Source organism: Lucilia sericata, unplaced genomic scaffold (genome assembly GCF_015586225.1).
Source record: "Lucilia sericata isolate MDLA Ls3-8-SP2 unplaced genomic scaffold, ASM1558622v1 Contig000012F_arrow, whole genome shotgun sequence".
NCBI classification, from domain to species: Eukaryota; Metazoa; Arthropoda; class Insecta; order Diptera; family Calliphoridae; genus Lucilia; species Lucilia sericata.
In genome coordinates, this window is record NW_023994051.1 from 376414 (window position 1) to 396377 (window position 19964).

A 19964-nucleotide genomic window follows, 5' to 3' on the forward strand; every position below is an offset into this window, starting at 1 on the left:
TCATACATTAACAATGAAAAATATGCACCCAGCAGTAGGTTTGTTAGTGTGAGAATAGAAGTGTAGATGTTGCTTGTTTTTTTTTCTTTTTTGTGTGCTATATCCGGCTTTAATACACTTCCGCTTCCGTTTTAATACCGTATGGTCTTAAAACCTCATACAATCTAACTCATACTAATACAGATTGGCTTTTGTCCTCCCGCACTCTCTTTTTATATCTTTCTAATACAAAAACACGCAGAGAAATTTTCTAAATGTAGAGTTACTTTTTGCGTGTTTATGTTGTTGGTTTTTGTAAATAAAACTAACTTTTTCAACACCTTCTCACTCTTTCTCTTCCTTTCACACAGCCAGTCAGTGTCGGCAGCCATTGTTAGACGATCATGTTTTGCACAAATTTTTAAGTGTATAAGTGTTTGTGTGCAAAGTTGTTGGTTTAATTTTTTACAAAACTTAGCTTATGGTTATTGTTAGAAACCAATTGTTATTCTTTTTTCTATTTTATTTAAATAGTTTTGTTTTATATTTGAGGATTTAAATATTTTGTTGTGTTTGTTTGTGTAAAACTTTGAAGAGAAACTTTTCTAATAATTTTTTGCTTAGAAGAAAAAAACCTATTTAAATTTTCTTGTTTTCTGTATAAATTTTCTATTCTATTATAGTCATCAATCATAATCTATTTTAATTTTCTTCCTGTATTTGCTTTTTTTACCCAATAAAATGTCTGTCTATGAAATTTATTTCGTATAAAAGCTTGTGTATATAAATCTGGTAATTGTTGAAAATTAACTTAACTTCCTGCTTTTTGGGTAAAATACATAAAAGTTATGTTTAAAAGGCACGTAATTTTCTTTGGCTTAAGTACTGAACATTCCTTTACACCCACTATTTGGCTATATTTTCATTTTTTTTTTTTTTTTTTTTTTTTTTTTTTTTTGTAAGTTGTTGATTTTCCTGTAAGTCTATTTAAGGCATCAAGTGTAGGCAAATTGATTTTTGAGTGTGTTTAATTTTTTTATTTGTGCAAAGTTCAGTTGCTCGTATTAAGAACACGTAATTTAGTGGTTTAAATAACTTTTTAAACAATTTCCGTTCTTATCAAGTTAACAAAATATACACCAACTATTTAGAGAGAGAAAAGTTAATAGACAGTAAAAATAATAGTGGTAAAATTGTGGAGAAATGTTGAAAAACTAAAATTTGTTGATACAAATTATTTTAGAGAGTCAGAGAGATAATTATTTGTTGTGATAGGAAATTTAATTTTATTACAAAGATTAAATTGAGTTTTGTCATTTAAAAAGATAAATTGTATGTTTTTATTGAATGGATTCGTAGCTGACTTCATTGTATATTTTAAAAATGTGGTATATTTATAGGCGTTTATACAAATTAATATGTATGCGGTATAAATTTTTTGAACAGAAAGAAATCTGAATAAAAGATTTTATATTTTATAAGAAAATTTATCAAAATTATTTTTTTTAAGGAAATTGATAAATTTTCTATAAAAAGTGTAACAAGGATCAAATTTATAAAATTGAGAAATTATAATTATTTGCAAAAGCTAAATATGAAAAATATACAAATTTAATTTAATTAACAAGTAAGAAGTTATAGTCGGGTATGTCCGAGCTTATGAAACTCTACACCTGTGATTATGTTAAAAATGTTGATTATTTTTTTAAATAATTAATTTAATTTTTACCTATATTAAGAAATATTTAAAAAATAGTTGATTAAAAAATATTTTTTCTAAAAGAGGGGTTACCTGGAGCCGGGGGTTAATATGGTCATATCCTTATAAATTTTGCTAGAGGGATTTACATCTATATTAAAGTTATTTATGCAGAATATCATTATGTCATTTTCTTAAGGGGACTTTGTATGGTGGATAGGATCAAATGAGGCCCGATTATTACGAAAATCAGGAATATCATTAAGACTTCTATAAATCTAAGTTTTGCCGATTTTTGGAGTGATACAAGAACATTTAACATATGTATGAGCCCTATTCGGGGCGTACGGTACGTATGGGGCTATACAAAATGATGAACCGATTTTAACCATTTTCATTCATTTGGGTCAAAAGAAGACTATGTGCCAAATTTCATTAAATTATCTTGAAAATTGTGACCTATAGAGTGCGCACAAGGTTCACATGGACACACAGACGGACAGACAGACAGACAGACGGACGGACGGCCGGATAGACGGACATAGCTAAATCGACTCAGAAAGTGAGCCGATAGGTATAATTAAAGGTGGGTGTATGATCAATATTTTTGGGTGTTACAAACATCAGCACAGACGCACTGTTGCACGGTGTTATAATTGTTTACAACAGTAAAGTGTGACAAATATAAAACTTCCATTCTATTAATAACACAAAACTCTAAGATCAATATCATAAGAAAAACATTTTTCCAAACCAAAATATAATCCACAATGATATTTCCTAAAAAAAAAAAAACAATTCTGACAACAAATATTTTGCCAATTAATAATATGTAACCATTATAACCAAATAAACCCAGCCTGATAATTTAAATCAATCAAAAATCATAAAAACGAGACTGGTAATAAAAAACTAAAAAAAAAACACATCAACTAAACACAAAAAACAATATTTGGCAATAAAAATATTAACAAATCATAGACATTCACTCATGTCTATTAAGTAACTACAAAAATTAGATTGAAAAATTACCTTTGCAATATTATGGCAATAAAAATAATTTAATAATAACTTGTTTTTACTATATGGACATTTGGAGACATGGTTAGACTAATATGTTTGTTTGTCTGGCCAAGTAAAATTCAACATAGAGACAACATGAGAATAAAATAGTTTAACTATAACCTGCATTGCAGAGCTTAATATTATTATAAAAGAGGTGGATGGTAAATACATGAAAACATTCATTTGTTCGTTGGCTCGTTCATATGAAACATGACATTTTGCTGACATTCACTTTGCTCTACATGACTACAAAACAACGACTAATTTATCTGAAACTAAAACTGCAACACGACTGAAGAAAAAAAAATCATAACTAATCTAATAAATATGTTATAGTAGTGTTAGTTGTTGTCTTGCATACTAGTAGTAAATAGTAGTTGTACAATTTAACGTCCACCAGCCACCAAAAGTCTCAAACATTTAAACAGCCAACCGGCCGACCAAATCCTCCGGCAGTTGTAATAGAAACACAGCAGCAGCAGCAAAAAAACATTTAACTAATAATTGCCAAAACATAGAAAATTTGGTTATATTTGGTAGCTGAACAACCACTCACTCATTTGCTCACTTAGACAGTCAGTTTGTTTAGCCAGTGAGTCAGTCATTTAGCCATTTAGATTGAAATTGAGGAAACCAATTTTGTTAAACTTAAACTATGATTATTATTTTATGTTTTTTTTTTTTATTATTTTGGGTTAATAAACTCAATTCAATTAAGTATCTTAATATGAATGGCTGGTTGGCTATACACAGTTGAAAATAATTTGGATTTTGAGGTGAAGTGTGTGAAGGAAAGTTATATGTATGTAATTAAATTTAGAGTTAGGCTTGTTGGAATCTGGTTAGTCAGAAGAGTTAATTTATACCGGGTTATTTAACTGCTTTATATCACTCGATAAATTTTCTCTGTTTGTAGAGAGATTTTAGTCAGTTCTATCTCTCTATCCATGGAGAATTTTATTACGATTATTTCTTTATTATTAGAGAATCCATGAAATTTTTTTATAATCGAGAAATTCTCGTTTTTTATATAAGTTCTGAATTTGTAGAGTATTTTTTGGAGAATTTTCATTAAATTCTCGATTCTTTTCGATAAATTTTCGATTTTTGATTTCTTTAAAATTGTATATTTTTTATGAATTCCCAATTTTTTAAGAAACACAAATAAATTTAGGTTTTTTATTTTTAAAGAATATTTGATTTTAAGGAATTTATCATTCCTTAAAAATCAAATTCCTGAAAAATCAAATCAAATTCTTATAGAATTTTCGATAAATAATTTTTTACAAATTTCGTTAAATCTCTATTTTTATAGAATTTTCGATAAATTCTCAATTTTTTAGATTATTTTTTTACCCACCATCAAAAAAGATTATATCAGATATTGATTCTGTCATTCCGTTTGTAACACATCGAAATATTCGTAATAGACCCACAAAAGTATATGTATTCTGGGTCCTTATTAAATTGTAAGACGATCTAGCCATGTCCGTCAGTTTGTTCGTCTGTCTGTTGAAAACATGATAGATTCCGAACGGAAATGAGCTAGAGGGTGAAATTTTCCAGAAATATTTTCTATAGGTAAGGTTTGTTTGGTATTGAAAATGGGCCATATCGGTCCACGTTTTCGGATAGCCCAAGTGGACCTCCAACAGCTTTAACGGGCATATATGTTTTAAAAGTGTAACTATAGCGATGAAATTCAACATAAATAAGTTTTATATGAGGCAAAAACATCCTGCAAAATTTTATGAGGATCGATCCATAATTGACCCTACCACCCATATAAGGTCCCCTTCAGAAAATGGCTTTAACGCTCATTACTCGCTTAAAAAAACGACTATAGCGATGAAATTTGACATAAGTAAGTTACTTTCAAGCCAAAATCTCTCTACCAAATTTTATGTGGATCGGTCCATAATTAACCCAACCCCCGATATAAGGTCCCCTTCAAAAAATTCCGTTAACGCTCGTTACTGGCTTAAAAATACAAGTACAGCGATGAAATTTGACATAAGCAAATCTCTTATGAACCAAAACCTATCCACCGAAGGTCCCCTTCAGAAAACGATCGGTTCATAATTGACCGTAACCCCCATATAAGATCATCTTCAGAAAAGGACTGTAACGCTAATTAATAGATGCAAAATACATTTATGTATATATATAAAAAATTTCGAGAAATTTTCTTTTTTTAGACAGAAACAGAAATATACTACCGTTTACTACCGGAATGTGTAATTTGGATTAAAACAAATATGGCACCAACAGGGGTTAATATACAGCCAGGAGGCAATTACGGCGATATCAGGTTTAAGACCGCTTTAACTCTCCCTGAGGTAAGGTTTACATCATATGGGTACCAGGGCATTCGAGAGTAGTCGGCAATGAAAGAGCGAATGTACCAGCTCTAAAGGGAAAGATGCTCACGAACGCAAAACCATTCGACGCAAAAATGGATAAGTTAAAAATATAAATGAGAGAATCCCATAAGGTTTCTTCGAATAAAGATCATATCATCAATATAGAGCATGTAGAGAGGACATTTAAACTCTATAGCACTTTCAAAGCCAGAAAACTGTGTTTTTGTACATCGGACAATAATACATTCAGTGAATAGTAATAACCATTTTCCATGAAAAGGAGCACATAACAGGCCCGATAATGGATTAGGTGTATTTCTTTGGATTTGATGTAGAATACATCTTCCTATTAACCTAACATAGACATTTTTTAATTTTTAGAAAACTTTGAATAATTTCTCAATTTTTAGAGAATTTGTCTCTTTTTGAGAATTTCCAATATTCCATAAATTCTGTATCTTTGAAAAAATATTTGAAAAATCTCTATTTTTAGGAAATTATAGATAATTATCGAATATTTATTTTTAGAGAATTATTAGGAAATTATCGTTAAGTTCTCTATTTAAAGATCTTTTTCATTGATTTCTCTTGCCAAATTATTTGCCATGTATTTTACGATAATTTTTCTTTAAGTATTTTTTACTTACAATATATTTGTTTTGGGTATTAAATTTTAATTTTTGACATTTTTTTTACTTGCTAGATTTAAGTCATAGAAATAATAGCAACATCAACAATAGCAATGACGTTAATTGCATATATAAACTTTTTATGATCAAAGACAGCTCACTGAGATTTGTATCTTTAACGGACAAAAACAACAGACAACTTGAGGTTTTAACTCTAAATATTTTATTTATTTTTAATTTTTCTTTAAGTGAAAGAAGAAAACTCTATTTTTTATACTTTATGTGGCAATTTCAATTGTTGCAACTAAAAAAATTTGTGTTTTTTTGTTTGTGTTTAGAAAGTTGTGTAAGTATTTTTTTGTTATAATAAAACAAATTGTTTATTTATTTCTTTAACAAATGTGCAGCATGTTGATGTTAAAGGTTTATAGAAAGTTTATTTTGGTAAAAGAAAATAGTTGTAAATGAATTGGTTTGTTTATTATTTATTACAGATAAGTTTAGAAAGTTGGATTGGTTTTATTGGTTGTATGGAAAATTATGTGAAAATGTGTTTAAATAAAAAGATCATAGTAAATTGCAATTTTTATTTTTTAATAAATAAATTAATTTTATTAAAGAACTAATTATAGATTAGTTGTTGATGTTTTGATTTCCTGTTTAGTGTTTTTAAATAGAAGTTTTATTATTACGTTTTATTATCTAAAATTTTATTGAATGTTTTTTTACCTATACCAATCGTGGGTTTTTATCTAGTATAGCAATCATTAAACACGTTTTTATGACAAAACATATACATATATATATTTGTTTTTAAAATAAATAAAAATATTGTAATAATTAACACATCAACTGCCTGAAGCTCATTTCATACAGTGCATTTGCATGTTTTCAAAATCAATAGAACTCCAATTATATTCACATAAAAAAGACAGTTTTTATACGTGTTTGAAATATTAAGTTAGACTTCTTAAGTGTTTACTAGATAGGCAAACCTTAAAATGTTGTTGTAATAAAAAAAGAAAAATATTTAATAAAACAGTTCTAAAAAAATTACTATGTAACTATTAGCAACACATTGATTTCATTACAAATAATGTTAAGAGTTCAATAAATTATTTAACACGCAATTAATTTGCAATCAAGTTTAATTCTTTTAACTTTTTGTTTTCGTTTCGAGGTGTGAAATATTCTTAACATGACATAATTGTGAACTTTCGAATGCTTTTGCATAGTTTTAACTTGTTTCAAAGAATTCTTGACTTTTTCATATACCAATTGCATAGGAATCATTCTGAAACGGTTAAGCTATGTCCCTTTGTGTGTCCAGGTAAACCATGTGTGCAATTTTCAAGTTAATTTGATTAAATTTGGCACATACTCTTCTCTTAATCGAAGGACGAAACCTATTGAAAATGGTTGAAATCCATTATTTCCATTATTTCACTTAGCCCCCATACAACTGTACTCCCCGAATAGGGCTTTGAGCTCATAATTATGTTATAAGTTCTCTACAAAATCAGCAAAATTTAGTGGTTGGCTAATGTGGCAGTAGAGTCGAAGAGACTCCGTTTTGTCCGGACCACTCCACTCGTCAGATGTAGTATTGCATAGTATTAGATCCAGCCTGTAGCAGTTAGAAATCTCAGGATATCATTAAGCTTAGATGCAGATATCTCACCAAGGTTAGATATGAAGTAACTGCCAAGAAAACGCTTTCTTTTAACGGATAAAGCATTCGCAGAGATTGTCCTTTCTTTGCAACTGCGACAGTGTTCATTGAAGGGTAGTCCAAGCATACCTTCATATTTGCCTAGCACCCAGTGTCCTGTTAGTACTGCTATCCATCTCGATATATCCCATCTACTTCGGTTTATAAGGAGCTGACATTATCACAAATATTTCAGCCTGAAAGACACTACAGTTGTTGGGAAGACAGTGAGATATACTTATCCCAGCTTCTTCGCAGAAGACACCAGAACCAACACCACAGTTCATTCATAGAACCATCTGTAGAGATTCTGAAGTCCACCGTACAAGAGATCCATAAATACACAGAGGGAAAAGGAAATGTACACGCCTGGTACCAAATTGACACCAAAGAGTTTATAATTTTTCAATAACACCCGTTGTCAAAGTATATACATACGTACGACAACACTATGTAATATTGACAACGCAACGTTGTCAACATTGCAACAATTTGTTGTTGAAATCTAAATTTTATACTCATCCGTTGTCTTAATGTAAACAAACGTGGTAAGCTCACTGTTGGCAACGGATTGTTTGTCAATAGTGAGGTTACCACGTTTGTTAACATTTAGACAACGGATGTGTATAAAATTAAGATTTCGACAACGAATTGTTGTAATGTTGTCAACATTACATAGTGTTGTCGTACGTATGTATGTACTTTGACAACAAATGGTATTGAAAAATTATAAACAGTTTGGTGTCAATTTGGTACCAAGCGTGTATATTTCTTTTTCCCTCTGTGTAAGAATAATCAGCAAAACTTATTTTTATATAAGTTTAAATGGTACTGTCGATTTTCGTAATGATAGGGCGCATTTGAATCTAGCTCTCTTACAAAGTGAAAATGACTTGAAGGTCAATAACTCACTTATAAACATGATAAACGCAAACGTGATATGATAGCCCCCCTTCTCCTTATAACACCTCTTTGAGAAAATTACAGTTTTTTGTAAAAATTTTTTTAATATATTTCAGAATTAAAAAATGCTTTATTATTAAAAATAATCTACATTTTAACATACTCACTGTCGGCCAAGCCCGTTTTTTAACAAGTTTTAAGTTTGAAGAAAATTCGATTTATTCTGTATTTTGAAAAATATTTGGTAAATTCTGAATTTAAAAGAATTTTTAACAATTTTCTGATTTTTAGAGAATTTATAATAAATTTTGGATTTGTTGGGGTTTTTGTTAAATCTTTATTTTTACAAAATTATTAAAGAATTTTCGATTAATTTTCTATTTTTAAAACTTTTTGTTAAATTCTAAATTTTAGAGATTTTTCAATATAAATTTTATATTCTTTGAGGAATTCCTAAAAAATTTTATAATATTTTTTTTTTATAAATCCATTCATATTTTAAAGCATTTAAGGAATTTTCAATTTAAACATTTTTTAATTAATTTTTTAGCATTCTATTTTTCGAACATTGTAAGCAATTTCTCTAAATTATTTCTATGATTTTGAAACCAATTTCATAAAAATTTTGGATTAATGTTTCTATCACTCCTTTCATTACTAAACTACTTTCAAATAATGCAAAAAGTATTCCTGATTTGTCTATAACTTTAATCTTTGGTATTTTAGAAACATTAATAAAATCAAAATATTTTTCCTTAAAAAAGTACTTTAACAACTATAAATATTTATTCAAAAACAAAAAAGGTATAATTGCATTATTTTTCGTTTTTTTTTTTCTAACAAATCTCCAACGATTTCATTTTTATGTAACTACAAGCCGATTTGTATTTGTAGTTATAAATTGTCAATGATTTTCAAATGATTTACAACGTATGAGTTTAAACAGCAAATGCCAAATAAATCATTTTCGTTTTTACTTTTTTTCTGACTTTTGATATTGTTTATTTTTAGACCATAATTGGCCTTAACATAAACAACAACTATAATATAGTAAAGAAAATCATTAAATATAAAAACTACAAAAAACGTCAAGGTATTTAGTGCAGCGGTTTAGTTTCTCAAATTTTTGTGTTGTATTTTGTGGGCACATAAAATAGCAAAACGTCAAAGCTTATCGTTTAAATGCAGACATTATTATTTTAATTCCACATAGAAAATCATACAACAGAAAATTGCAAACAAAAAAGAAAAATTTTGTGAAAAAAAAAACTATAAATGTGACTACAAAACGAATTTGCATAAATACGATTCAAATGATATAGATGTCGACTTAATACATATAGAAAACACGATACATTCATCTAGTTAACTAAAGCAGAGTTGAAAAAGAATGTAATATTTGTTGAAAAAATAAACATATGAAAGTAATGATAATATTACTCATACAATTAATGTTTCAAATTGATGATTGCTATTATTATTCAGTGTCTCGGAAACACAATTTTATTTGACAATTTTGTAAGAAAAAATATTAAAAAAATTAAAACATGTACAACAAATTCAAATATTCCCAGCAATAACTAGGTAATGACTTTCAATTGTATTTACTTACCTAACAACATACTTTTCAATGACTACTACATATTGTCTGGATTACAAAGAAGTAGTCTAATAAGGTGTTACTAATAATGTGTTATATAAATACTTTCTAATTCATTAGTCATCGTTTTTTGTAAGTACTTGCCTCCAATGACATCACCGTGTTAAAATAATGACATAAAATGCTATTGTGTAGGTAAATTTTAGCATTTTAACCCTTTACATTGTAATGAAAGTTTTTGCTGGGTTGTTAGTACTACCAGTCGTATGAGTAATATTTTAAAAAATATAATTTTTAAGCTTTCTCAAAAGACTAGGAAGATATTTTTTGTAAATTATTACTATATTTATTATAATTAAAAACTATTCAATATGAAAATATAGTTTTCACTATTTAAAACTCTGGTTTTTAGCTTGAATGTGTGGAAGTATTCATGTTTTTTGCATTATGTAGTGAATGAGTACTAAGTAAGTAGTACGATGAGGTACTTTTCAAAACTACAAACAAGGTAAATGTATGCAAATTCCTTTAAAGCTTATGTAAAATAGTGTGAGTACATTTATGTAGAAGTAATTCGGTATGTGTTCGGGGTAAAAACATAACAACCTTTGAAAATACCTTTACTTTTTTTTTGCATTGAAGTGCAGTAACTACTGGTGCACACACACACAGTTTAAATATTTATGTACGTTTCTAGTAAGTATGAGTTACAACAAGTAAATATTTACGCATTTAGAAATAGAAAAAAAAAAGAAACGAATGTGTTACACTTGCATGGTTTGGCAGTAACAATAGCAATAAACAAATTTCTGTAACTGCTTATGGAAAGTAAGGGTATTCAGGTTTTAAGGTAATCAAAACAGTCTTCACAATAATCTAGCATAAGTTAAGATAAAGAGTGATTATTAAAGCTTTACTTTAAAAGTGATATACGAACGCCTACAAAATAAAACATTCTAAGTCGAAAAAGTGAGTTTTGAGTTGCGTGCTGAGTTTAAAAATTTTGTATATCTATATAAATATGATTTGTGCATTTTTCCTTATAACTTTTGAACGGATGGAATATTAATGCTTCACTTTTACTTGAAATATTTATACCCTACACCACTGTAGTAGTGGGGAGTGTATTATACGTTTGTGCTGATGTTTGTAACACATAAAAATATTGGTCCATCACACCTTAAAGTATACCGATCGGCTCAGAATCACTTTCTGAGTCGATTAAGACATGTCCGTTCGTCTGTCCGGCTACCTGTCCATATTAACCTTGTGCGCAAGCTGCAGGCCACAATTTTAAAGATATTTGGATAAAATATGGACCATACGAGTTTTTCGGGACGATGTCTATTGAAAAAGGTTGAAATCGGTCCATTATTTCACCTAGCCCCCATACAACCTGACCTTCCGATTATGGGTCTTTATTATCTCACCAAAAATTGGCACAACTAAGTTTTGTATAATAATTTGTGTATAATGATCGGCCGTCGTTTGACCCTACAAACCCCCTTTAAAAAATATCGTAAACGTCCAAAAATTACTTATAATCATTAGTATCGTGATGAAATTCAGCATAACTAACCCTTATATAAAATTACATCCCTCTTCCTCCTCTTGCTTAAATACATCGGAATTAAGGTAAAATTCAAAAAATTTTTGATGGAAAATAAATAATTTTTATAATATACCCATGGTGTAGGGTATAATATAGTCGGTCATGTCCGACTATACGCTCCTACTTGTATTACAATAACTTAATACTATAATTGTAGTTGAACTCAAAAAGTAACCATATTATGATGCAAAGTAATCATTATTATGGTCGAAAATAATCAAATTATGATAAAAAGCAATCATATAGTGATCCAAAGTAATCATATTATGACCGTGCGTTATCATCATATGATTTCTCCATTACAAACACATACAATGGTATGATCATAATATGACATCAAATATGATAATTTGTTTGCGAAAGCCAAATATTGTTACAAAGAACATAATGTAGTTGTGGAAGCATCAATTAAGTAATTAGTTTAATTTCATATAATTTTCTTGCCAATTAAAAGACGAATTTTTCTTGATCTTCTTAATACCCCTGTTTTTTTCAAAACAACTGTTCCATCAATCTAACATTTTCTGTAGTTGTTTAATGAACAACTACAAATCGCTATTACAAATGCATTTAATTTGTGTCTTCTTTACTATTCTATTGTTTTTTTCGCTGAATTTGAAAACATTGTAGTCATCATCGTCATGTCCGTTTTAAACATAAAACAATTTAAAAATTTGTTGCTCTAAATATTTCATTTTTATGCATTTTGTTAAACGTAAACATGCTCATACATTTAAACATACCATCGGCTATATACATATATTTTTTAAAAACAATTATTTTTATTCAATTTTTTATAACAACAATACTTTATTGTATACATACACGCGGAGAAAAATATATCGCAATATGTTTACGGCAATCATTTTAATATGATTACAAGTACAACACTGTTGAAGATAATACATATATACAAATGTATGTATATAAATACATATGTTAATTGTTACAACCATTTCATTCTCCTGATTAATACAGTTGTAATATGTTGTTGTAAAATTATGATAATCATAATAAAATACTTATTGTTAATAATCTTTAATCATAAATATGATTGCTACAAATACATTAGACAGTTCAATGATAAAACTAACATAATGTTGGCTGTGATAAGAAAAAATGCTACAATTCTGATAATAATATTGTTGAAGAACTTGAACAATCATATTTTTTCTCTGAGTGCATTAGTAGACTGTAGTTGTTGTCGTATCTATTGCTGTTGTTCGCATGTGTTAAAATAATTTGTTTTTACTATTGCCAATGGATTTTTTGTTTGCCTTGCTGTTGATGTTTTTATGTTCTACATAAGTACTACAACAAATATGAATAAATAAAACAACAAGTATAACAATATAAAGCAACAAATAAATAGTGCAATAGTTTTCATACATTTTGCAGTCAATTAAATTCAATTTGTTTTATTGCTACAAACGGATGCTCATTTTTCCTCGCAATGACTGAATAAATGGGTATATTGCTGTGTGTTGTTTCAATATATACACATACATACATACATACAATATAGAATCATAAAAATTACAACAAACAAAGCCGACTTTATCTATTTCATTTTGGAACGTCTATCTCTGTGTTACAGTTTTAAACCAAAAATTCGTTGGTTTATATTATTTTAGTTAAAATTTATTTTATAATTTGTGTAGCTCATTTTAAATTCGCTTCAACGTATTCTAGTACTTTGTAGGTTTTCTTCATTTTTTTTGCAGTTTGTTTTCATTTAAAAAATTCGCAATATCTTGCGTGCTTGTTAAAGTCATTATCATGATTTAACACACTAAATGCACAAATTATAATCTGTGCTTTGTTTGCGAAAAAAAAACTAAAGAATTGAGTTATTTTCTGGTTTCACTTACCATTATTGTTAAATTGTTACAACAACGGAAAAAATATGTTTGTAATAAATATACATATTTTCAATTGTATTATTGAATACACTTTTGCAACATACAGGAAGTAGTTTAAACAAATAATTACCTGTAAATAAAAGAAATAGAGAAAAAATTAATAAATAAAAATAATTTATTTTTAAATAGAATCATTTTAAATAAATAAAAATAGATTTTATATTCGACTATTAAAGACCCACCATCAAAACGATGTACTATACCGATATTAATATAAACAAGATGATAGATAATATTCGGAAGAAGACGTTTTAAGGGAACTTATGTCATTTGTAGACCAAAATCTTTAGTTTTGAGAGGATGACGAATTTGTATGTTATTGATAATAAATTTTTTTATTAGAAGAGTTATATGCGGGAAAGGGCCAATTATGGACCGATATGAAATTTTGTTTATAAAGAACTTGTCCTTGTCAACGCACAGTGGGGTAGAATGGAATTTTTTTGGAAATAAATCTGGCATTTCTAAATGACATGGGATATGAAAATGCATCCCACAAATGTTCTATGGGCGGCGATGTGGGGCCTCGATATGTAAAATTTTTAATCGCATGTTTTTTTTTTTGGTTTCCCTTCCGATATCAAACAGTTTTATATATTTGGAAAGTGCTAAGCTAGGTCTTAAAAAAGCTATGCTTCCATTTGCTATTTTCCTCTTATAATTTCTGAATTATAGGTATTTGAAAATTTAAATTTAAAAATTTACCCATATCTTGATCCACTCTTTTCCAAAAATAGGACGTAATTTTGAACCAAATGATGATAACTGAATTACCAAACTAAATTACAAAAATTTTATGACGATAAAATGGATCCAAAAATAAACCATTATCAATTGAGAACTTAAAAAAATGGTAGATTTTGACCAGTTTTTGCGGCAAAAGGTGCCTAGATTCTTTTTCTTTAAAGATATATAACAATTTTATGTTTTTCTGAAAGGTATCTTTGTGGGAAATATCTTTGTATAAAAAATATATCCATTTTTTTTAATTTCTCGCTCCTACGCTCTTTCGAATTTGACCAATTTTTTATCAAAATTTCAACTTTGGGATACATGTTATAAAAAGCTGGGATCAGAAAACTAAAAGCAGTTTTGGAAGCATTGATGTATTCCCTATTTATGCCCAAAGTATTTTCTGAAACCCGAAAGAAATGTGGATCCTATGGGTAAAATTAAAAAAATACTTTTTTGGGGATTTTAGCTCCAATTCTTGGAAATTGATAGATTTCCTTTCAGCAAATTTGCAATTTGTACCAAGTATTGTAAGTATATTATTTTTATTCATATTATTTTTTCTACTTTGTTTTAGAAATTGTAGTTTTACTTATTTATTTTGATTTCGATATTTATTTTTTATACGAAATTTTGCAGAAAGTTTGGATCATATTATGATAAGTCTCGACCATAATATGATAATGTATGACAAATGTTACGAGAAATGGGAAACTATTTTGATGAACTATTGCAACTGTATTTGATTGTAATAAAATATTTTAAAATAGTAACAACAACCATAATATGTTTATACCACAATCATACATCAGAAAGAACGATTTTAACATTTCAGAAAAGTGAAAATAATCTCTAATATAATTAAATCTTGCGGTAGGTCATATGTTGTAAATTTCAAATGATAACATATACTATACACTTTTGACTTCTTTTGACAAATTTGTTAAACAAGGCTATAAATTCACACGATCAATGTGTGAATAGAAGCAATAATTACATTCTGGTCTATTTATGTATTTTATCTTGTCAAGATAATGTGATACAAAAGTTTTTGTTGCTACTCTCATACTGTTGACGTCAAAACTTGTGTTTATCGTTCAACCCAACTATTCTACTTTAACGGGAAAAAATAAAATTATCTAACGATGAATCATAGCAGAAAAATATGAAAGTAATAAATATTTAAGAGACATACCTAAATATAAAATAATATACTATCTTCACTTTAAAGATTTACAATAACAACTTAACAAAATTTACTTAAGGATTGGAAGAGACATTTTTAAAAGATTTAGGAGACCACAGACATTTGTTATGTAAAAAGATAAATGAATTATTAAGAAGATGTACTTATTCATTTGATTGAAAACTAGATAATATGTTAGATAAGAACTCAACGAAGCGTAGCTGGCAGTATATAAAGCTTTAAAATCCAGTAAAATTATTAACATTCTTTTAAGTGAAAGTAAAACGAACAATTACCACTGATTCAAATACCCGTTATTAAAAATATGAGAATTCTACTGATCTTTGCATTAATTGGCATTTGTGCCTTGGGTGGTGGAAAGGCTGTGGTAACACCACACAACAATCCTGTTGTTATACCGACAGCAGTACCTCTTAACACTTTGGCTCAGGATTTGGATGAAATTAAGCGTTTAATTCCCACAAAACCCATACAGCAATTGGCCATACGTTATCTGCTCAACGATGCACAATTTCAAACATTCGTACGCCTTATTAACTCTCACGATGGTTATATGACACAAATGCGTTTCCGTTCTCAACCCGAAGTTATGCGTCTTACATCCTGGATACGTAGCCAAATAATGTTGTCAGCTGTGGACTTGGAATCAGATGAATCTAATGAATCTTTGAGAATTATCAATCGTTCTCCATTCTGGTCTCAAAATGTTTACGGTTGGCAGGGATTTGTTAATGAATTTCTTCTTTACTATCCTGAGGATATGATACGTACGCATGTTCAATCGAAAGTTGCTCAAAATGGAATTTTTGCTCAGTTTGTTCAACGCGTTAGAGATTTGAAGCCTGTTTATGATCGTGTTATTGCCTTGCCGGAGGCACAACGTTTAATTCGTAAATTGCAAGCAAATGGTATTGATACAGCTGCCCTTGATACATTCATTCGCAATCAATTTGGTTGGCAACAGACTTTGTAAGTTGCTGCTCCAGCACCACAGCAGATCCAGGGATAAAATTCCAGCTGCAGCATTGAAGTGATCTGATTTTAATATATTATATTTTTTACATTTTACGAATAATGTGCATTTTAATGTTTTCTACTAATCTTATGAACGTATCAACTTTATTAAATTTATTTATTAATACAAATCATACTAAAATTGGAATTTGTTGTAATTATTTAATCTCGCGGAATTATAAATATGAATAATATGAATGTCATGTATATTTAAATAACGCCGGCATAATTACTTTGTCTCATCGTTGTTAACGAACTTGACAACAAAGGGATAAAAGACGTTGCTTACGCGGACAATGTTGTGATATTGGTATCAGAATGTTCCCAGGCGCAATATTATGTCTAATGCTTTGGTGCTACTCAATAACTGGGCCACAGAAAGTGGCCTAGAAGTAAACCCAAGCAATGACTGAACTGGTACTATTCACAACAAATATCAAGATTCCAAGCTTTAACTTGCCGCTTTAAAGAACTGTGAAATCCACTTATCAAACAATGCCAAATATCTAGGAATTATTCCAAACTCCAAATTATCACTCCAAACTCAACATCCAGCACAGAAGCAAGAAGGCAACGGTCGCCTACTATACCTGTCGCAAGATGTTTGGAAACAATTGGGGTATTAGTCCCAACATAGTACACAGCTATACTTCGCACGTCCTATATAAGTATACGGTTATCTTGTATGGTGGACTTCAACTAAGAAGACAAAGTTCAGACATCAGCATGCATTGGGATAACAGGTGCCTTAAGAACTAGTTCTTCTCAGTTCTTCTTCTTCTCAGTTCTTTACTCAGAAGTTGGAGATCAAGAACATATAAAACCGCTAAGATTTTAAGCCTATTACCTCCAATCATGAACCAACTATCCGACTATATTACACCACCCACGGATTTTGATAGAGTTTTCAAGGTCAGAGTTCCTTCCAGGAGCAAGAGGTTTAGCGAATATACGACCAGAATCTTTACAGATGTTTCTAAAATGAACTGCGGTGTTGGTTCTGGTGTCTTCTGTGAAGAAGCTGGGTATATCTTTACGTCTTTCCAACAACTGTAGTGTTTTTCAGACTGAAATATTTGCTATAATGTCAGCCTGTTGGGTACTACATGACCTCAATATTCGCGGCAACATAAAAACTTTTGGTCGATAGTCAAGCGGCACTTCTCAAATTAAAGTCTTATACTACCACTTCCCTATTAGTTAGACAATGCAAAAAGGATCTTTCATGGCTGGGTCGCCTGTCTGACATAACCCTTGTTTGGGTCACTACGCATAGAGTCTATTATGGAAATGAAGAAGTAGATGAGCTTGCCATAACGGTATCTGCTTTTGATATTTCCAACGCCGTTTCTTTCTTCAAAAGGCTGAAAATAGGTGGACTAACATGGACACATGTAAAGGGGCCTAATTATTGTGGTCCCCCTTCAAGAGAAACTGTTTTCTTGGCAGTTACTTCATATCTTCGAGAGATATATGGGTCTAAACCTAATTATATCCTGAGATTTCTCACGGCTACAGGCTGGATCCTGGATCCTAGCTGGATACTATACAATACTACATGGAGTGGTCCGATCAAATGGAGTCTCATTGACTCTACTTGACGTTAACCGAGGTTATAGCAAACAATGATACTCCTATAAGTTTAACGAACTACATAATAATATTTTATCCTTTATCAAAATGACTTTCAAAAGTATTCTACCAAGAGATGTGCTTATTTTTTTCATAATTATAAATATAAAAAAAACTTATTAAGATTTACAAGAGATAAAGACGCACTTTGGGTATAAACTACTTAAACGCCAGACTTATTTTTATATTAAAACAAAAAAGATTTTCATCATAATTTGTAGATTTCTGTCTTGTTTTTGCCAGGATGCTTGTCTCATAGGAGTAATATACGTTTACATATGCTACTCATACCTTCTTTAGAATTCACAACAGACATTAGTATATAAATAGATATATTAATGATATAAACACTAAGGTAAGAAAAAAAGAGCAAAAAAAAATAAATATAATTGCTTTTATCATATTTTTAAGAGGCAAACAAATGGGCTACTCCACGAATAAGCATATTTTGGAAAACAGTAATTTAAACATTTTGTTAAATTTAAATAGAAAAATTACAAAGAAACATTAATTAGTTCTTTTAATAGGTTTTCTAATCATTTAATCATTATTTTAACATATATATGAAAAAACCCATAAGTTTTTTTACACACAGACCTTAAGCCAGCCCATATCAAGAGCTCTTTGGGTTTATGTTTAGATACTGCTTGTATACACTTAAAATTCCTACAAGGATACGTGAGTGTGTGTTAAACCACATCATATCATAAGTAATATGTTTAGTAAATCAAATTTATTTTATTATAAATACACGTTAATACTTAAGGGATGTTTATCTCTCAGTTCTATCTGTATGTTTATATTTGTTCTTTTTTTATTTTTGTGGTTTTAAATACTATTTCCATAATGTTTTCGCATTATACTTGCATATATTAATGTAGGGGTTTTATATATGTATAAAATTAAATAAAAAAATAAAGAAATATTATAATTACAAAAATATTAATATTAATAACACAAAAAAGGTTATGAATAATGGTCGAAATAAAAGTAAATGAGATGGTATTTCAATGTCTGCAAGACAAAGAAGTTTTTTTTCGGTTAAAATGAAAAGGTCTTTGTTTGTAAATTAATAATAGAAAGATTTTAGGTTTTATAACAAAGATTTTGTTTTAATTAGTATTTTTGTGGATATGTTTTTTTAATTAGTAGTAACTTAAGTTATGTTTATAGTTAAGTATTTAAAATTTAAGAAATATTTTAATGAAAAAAGAGAAAAACATTTATTGAAAATTCTCTACAATGGTAGAATTTATCGATATTTCATTATTAAGATATATCTTGTTCAAAGTTCTCTAAAAAAAGAAGATTTTAGCTAAAAAAGATTCAAAAAGGAAAATTTATAAATTTTTTTCTAAAATCCTCTATAAAAGAGAAAATATCTAAATTTATTGCATAAAATAAAATTTATCGATTTTTCATGGAAAGATAATTTATTGAAAATTCTCTATAAAGGTAGAAATTAACTAAAATTCTCAATAAAGAGAAAATCTGCTCGAACATTTTGTATGAAATGAGAATTTATAGAATATTCTCTTAGAAACTAGTAAATTCTTTACAAAGTCAGCATTTTTACAAAGAGTGAAATTAATCTATAGAAATTCTTGAAATGAATAGTTTTTTTTTTCGAATTCTCTATAAGAAAACAAGTAGGAAAGTATAGTCGGGCATGGCCGACCATATGATACCCTATACCACTGAGTATGTTAAAAATGTGGATTATATTTAATAATAAAGCATTTAAGTTGTTTACCGTAATTGCGAAATATTTTAACAATTTGTTGAAAAAAGTGATTTTCTAAAAGAGAGGTTATATGGGGGCAAAGGTAAATATGGACCTATCCTTATAAATTTTGGTACATTGCTTTACGTTTACATTAGAGTTATATATGATGG

The 19964-nt window shown here is 28.8% G+C and overlaps 2 protein-coding genes across 8 annotated transcripts in view; one reads left to right on the top strand and one right to left on the bottom strand.

The window, feature by feature from the left end:
* Positions 1 to 19964, bottom strand: part of LOC119604173 (transcription factor SPT20 homolog) — a 329355-nt gene that overhangs the window by 39088 nt on the left and 270303 nt on the right. The window lies entirely within an intron of this gene.
* On the top strand, positions 15665 to 16578 carry LOC119604213. Its single transcript, XM_037956699.1, has one exon. It carries the CDS (start codon positions 15727 to 15729, stop codon positions 16393 to 16395), a length of 669 nt encoding a protein of 222 aa, XP_037812627.1. The 5' UTR covers positions 15665 to 15726; the 3' UTR covers positions 16396 to 16578.

Excerpts from the sequence above, each read along its gene's own strand:
- LOC119604213 (XM_037956699.1), top strand. The coding sequence starts at position 15,727 with ATGAGAATTCTACTGATCTTTGCATTAATTGGCATTTGTGCCTTGGGT.